At 34.4% G+C, this 5,165-nt stretch overlaps 1 protein-coding gene across 2 annotated transcripts; it reads left to right on the top strand.

Annotated features, from left to right (window-relative positions):
- The first annotated feature begins 1,260 nt into the window (after positions 1-1,260).
- LOC133817084 (F-box/kelch-repeat protein At3g27150) lies at positions 1,261-4,035 on the top strand. 2 transcript variants are annotated; one of them, XM_062249473.1, is made up of 2 exons: positions 1,261-1,859; positions 2,296-4,035. In XM_062249473.1, the coding sequence occupies exon 2, from the start codon at positions 2,330-2,332 to the stop codon at positions 3,650-3,652; it is 1,323 nt and encodes a 440-aa protein (XP_062105457.1). In that variant the 5' UTR covers positions 1,261-1,859; positions 2,296-2,329; the 3' UTR covers positions 3,653-4,035. The 2 variants fall into 2 exon arrangements, with proteins under 2 accessions (XP_062105457.1, XP_062105458.1); XM_062249474.1 differs by lacking the exon at positions 1,261-1,859 and adding an exon at positions 1,957-2,014.
- The last annotated feature ends 1,130 nt before the right edge of the window (positions 4,036-5,165 follow it).

The following is a 5,165-nucleotide window of genomic DNA, read 5'->3' as shown; positions in this document are numbered from 1 at the left end:
ACTATCAATTAGTAATAAATTATTTTTCTAAAAAAGCTAGCAAGAAACTTAAATTTAAAATCCGCGTATAATATTTAATATTACATTAAACATATAATTTATAATCTATTGTTATCACTCATAAATTCAAAAATTAGCACAAACATAAACTTAAACAAAAATAAATAATTATTTAATTAAAAAATAAGATATTTATTTGAAATATATATAATATTAATATAAATTTAATAAAAATAATTAATAAATTCTACAAATAAAACTAAGCAAACATAAATATTGAACATTACTTGTATCTAGTATATATATATAGATATAAATATTTCTCCCTTTTTCTCAATATAGTCCCAATAGTTGTTCCAAAATACATTTTCCTTCACAATATAAAAAAATTGATGATCCATCAGATTTTCGTAAAAATTTATATTTAGCTTCAATACATCTTTTATGTCTATAGAATATTATTATTCACCCCTTTAAACATTTTTAATTTGTTTCCCTAGCTTTCTCAAAATGTTGACAGTTGGAGAAAATATCGAAATGAATAAAAAAAATGTTAAAATAATATGAAGAAAATATATATAGTGGCTGAAGTGTATCGTATTGTACAAGTGAATAATGATGTATTTTAAAAGATAAGATAAAAAAATTAATTACAGTCCTATTATCAAGTACATGTTTAAGAGGGTGTAATAAAAAACAAGTGTATTTTGAAAAAAGAAATTCTTACTAAAATTTTGATTATACTTTACCCATATACACACATAGGGACGAAGACAGTAAAGCCAATGTGATGACTCGAGCCGACTTAATTATTTTTACTTAAAATTTTAATTAAATAATTTAACGTAACTAAAATAAATAATATAAAAGTCCTCACTAAAACTCAAAATCTATCGAAAACTCAATTTCTACCCAAAATTTAGCTCCTCACCACATCAATTATTATGAAGAAAAATAAAGTTGACAAAAGAATGGAAAAATCATAACCAAAACTAAAGTGTGAAACTATTTTTTGTTTAGAAGAGACTATTATTGTAGTTGGTGTACGATGTGAAATCAATAATGTCAAAACAAAACAAATATATATATATAATTATAATCAACACACACTATATGTCTTTAATTATTTTATTTGAAGCATACTTGTTTTTTTTTTTTTACTATAAGAAGAGAATAAAATTAAAGATTAGATAGTGAGCGATCGAGCGCGTTATTATGTCAATGGTGGTAATACAATCACCCCCACATGGCCACATATTATAATTATAATATTAATGGGAATACTCTCTCTATATATCAAAAAAGAGTTTCTCTACTCTTCTCTGGTTTTCATCGGTCACACCTGGATCGAAGGAAACTACACACACACACACACCCTATCTATCTCTCGATTCTCTCTTCTTATATAATATATATGTATATATAATTTTGATGGTGGCAGTAGTAGTAGTGTTAGTGCTACTCCTAGCTAGTACTAGTACTATGGTGGTGATGGTGATAATCATATAATAATATTAGTAGAACCAAAACTAAGCATAAAGTCTCCTTCCTTCTCCACCAGATTGGGGTCTGCGTGTGTGTGTGTGTGTTTTTTTGGTCTTGTTCCTCTTCTTATTGAGATTAATATCATATAACACCATTGCTATTGCTGTGATATGATTATATATGTGAGTGTTTGAATGGCCTTGGTTTCATTGCTCATTCATCTTCCTGGTTATTTTATTCTTTGGTTACCACCATATATTTCAAAGCTTTACTTACTTAGGCACTTGGAAAAACATCACCTTTCTCTGTCTTCATCAACTATTCTCTAGTATACTACTAGACTACTCCTCCTTTACTTTGACTTTTACTTCCGGGTACCTCTCTCTCTCTCTCTCTACTATTTGTCTATATCTATCTATATATATATATATATAAATACATGGTATGAGTTGCTTTTAGTCTTTATTAATTTCTTACTCAAAAAAAATAAAATTAAAAGGGTCTTTATCAAAGCACACATATATACATGGTATTCCAATACTAACAGTAGTGTTCATCTGATTTCTCATTTGCAAATTTATACACTGTACTTCTTATTGGGTTTGTTTTAGTTTGTTGTGAAATTTTGTTTGGTCTTTGATCTGAAACTTCTTATTTAGGTTTGATCAGTACTTTTTACATCAGATTCAAGTTTTGTTTGGTTTCTTCATTATTAGGCATAAGGAGACTGTTTATCCCTGTTGTTGTGTTCATATAAATACATTTCTTTTCCCCAGTTTCTGCTCTCACCGTTTTTTGGGCTTTTGACAGAAGAGAAATTGTGGGTTTCAACTGTGTTTGACAAATGTTCGAAGAAAGGAAACTACAGAGCGAAGAAGAAAGACGAAGTAGTAGTTTGCACACAAATGATTCCACTACTACTTCTTGCAGGTTCAGCTCCCCAACCGAAAGAATCATGGTCCATGGGAATAACAACAACCGAAGCAAGTGCTCTTCCCATGAGAGAAGAAGACTTATTACTGGTTCATCTTCTTCTTCTTCTTCTTCATCTTCATCTTCGTTTCCGTCCTCCTCAAGTCCCAAACCTCAGGATGCAGATTATCCCCAGCCTCAGCTCATTGATGAAGTAGAGGCTCTGATCTTAGCCCGAGTACCAAGATCAGACTACGGAAAAATCTCCCTTGTCAACAAAAGATTCTTTTCACTTGTCAGGACCGGAGAGATTTACAACATAAGAAAACAAATCAGGTTCAGAGAACCAACCGTTTTCATGCTTGCTTCTGGTGAACAGAGCTGGTGGGCTTTCGATGGTCACCATTTCAACTCTCTTCGGCAGCTGCCTATTTTACCAGCTGAGTTTCCCTTTCACAATGGTGACAAAGAGACCCTTTGCGCCGGAACCCATCTCTTGGTTTCTGGCAACGAGCACGAAGCTGGCCCCACCGTCTGGATATACAACCTGGTCACCAACCAATGGTTTAGAGGCCCACCCATGATAAACTCAAGGAACATGTTTGCTGCAGCCACTTGTGGCACCTTCGGGTACGTAGCAGGAGGTGTTGTCAAGACCGTTATTGGTTACGAAACCGAAAAGCAGTACACCAGCTCAGCCGAGAGATACAATCCGGAGACTAGATCATGGGAGGCTCTTCCAGACATGCACAGAAAAAGAGGGTCTTGCTCAGGTTTTTACATGGACGACAGGTTTTTCGTCATTGGTGGTGAGAACATGGAAGGGAATCTGACATGTGCGGAGGCCTTTGATGAGAAAAGAAGGAAATGGGATTTGATTCCAAACATGTTGGCAGACATGCCAGTGCTGAATCCAAGGTCTCCGCCGCTTGTTGCAGTGGCTAACAACGAGCTCTACTCGCTCGAGCCCTCCACAAACCAGCTCATGGTGTATGTGAAAGCAAGCCTGTCATGGAGGAGATTGGGAGCTGTTCCGGTGAGAGCTGATGCCATGGGAGGATGGGGTGTGGCGTTTAAATCTCTTGGGGATGAGCTGCTTGTCATTGGTGGTAATGCCAATGCGTTTGCTGGTCCTATGTTGATATACACTTGCCGACCTGACCCCAACGCTAGGGAGCTGAACTGGAGGCGCATTGAGGTCCGCCGCAACAGGCTGCAGCCCTTCATATTCAATTGCGCAGTCATGTTAGTTTGATCTTTTTTTTTTTTTTTTTGCTTTTATTATGGTGTGGTTTTTGTGTTTTTGGTAGAAGCTATAAATAAGAAAGGTACATTACAAGGAGTTAAAAGAGAGTTGTCAATTGACTTCTTCTGTCTACTAGCTAATTGCTATGCCAGCTTTGATGATAAGCCCTTGTGTTTGTTGTGTACTATATTTGGCCTTGGTGGTTTAAGATAACGTTTTTGTAACTTGAGAGGAATCTTGTTTCAACTCTATTTTTCCTTTGTTATGTATCAAATTTTTTTGTTTGTATTTCTCTGTTAAGACACAGAAGAAGCTTCTAAGGATCTTTGGCCATTTTCATCATATGAGAACTGAATTGATAAAACCTGTCCTGTCTTACACTTCAGGTGTCATTTCCTTTGATTTTTTTTTTGTACCTTCACAACCTGTTCTAAGTTTTCATAGATAATCACATCATGACTTCTAAGAAAGTGTGGAAACTCGATGCTTAATTAAGATAAGACCTTGGTCAACAACGACCCACTATAGTGTTTTTTATGGCCAAAATTGATATCAAACTTCAAAGTTTGGTGTAAACAATTAGGTATGAGTCCAATAAGGTTGTTGTTCAATAAAGCAAAGAAGATTGACCCAAAAACCAATATGTTATTTGTTGCAAAGTTGAACCTTTTCTTTTTCTTTCTTTCACAAAGAGAATGATTCAATGAAGCATTAGGGAAGCATACACATAATTAGTGGCTAGAAGGTGGTAGGAATTTTAAAAACATAGTGATTATGGCATAAGAACTTGTTAATAATTACTAGAGAGTTTTGATCAATTTCATGGACCTATGGTGTCATCTTGGCAAAGGGTTGACGGTGGAGATATGAATCAAGATTCCCTGTTAAATTAGTGTGTCTCGTACTGTGTCAAACCAATATAATTGTGACACTTCATATTAAATATTTCATTTATAAAAAAACTGCTAATACTCTTTCACAACAAGTTATGTTTTAATATGAGTGTCACAATTAAATTAATTTGACACAGTATGAGACACTAATTTAACTGAGAATCTTGATTCGTAGAGATATATGAACAATTGGTGGAAAGTGACGTGACGTAAAAAGCACATGCCCATTTGAATGAAAGGGGTGTTAGCATGAGAAAAAAACATCAAATATGTGATCTTTGTATGGAGTCTTCATCAATATTAGTATGTCACCTACTTGTAGGGTTTAGCACCACTGAACTCCACTCCTCAAATAGACTCAATGATAGAATAACAAGACATAACTCAATGAAACAACAAGAAAGGGATGGGAGAGTTTCGATCTCTTGATCTAACAAAGGGAGGCACTTAGAAAAAGTATTCATACCACCACACCAAAAGATTGATAGTGGAAAAAGTATTACTAATACTACACTACTAAAAGAGGAAACAAATCCACCAAGTGGACTAGTAGTCTATTTGTATAGGATCATTTGAGACTGTGGAATCCTTTATGGAGTCCATCCTAACATTTAAAAAGAAAGAAAAAT

Source organism: Humulus lupulus, chromosome 2 (assembly GCF_963169125.1).
Source record: "Humulus lupulus chromosome 2, drHumLupu1.1, whole genome shotgun sequence".
Lineage (NCBI taxonomy): Eukaryota > Viridiplantae > Streptophyta > Magnoliopsida > Rosales > Cannabaceae > Humulus > Humulus lupulus.
This window is presented reverse-complemented; position numbering and strand designations above follow the sequence as displayed.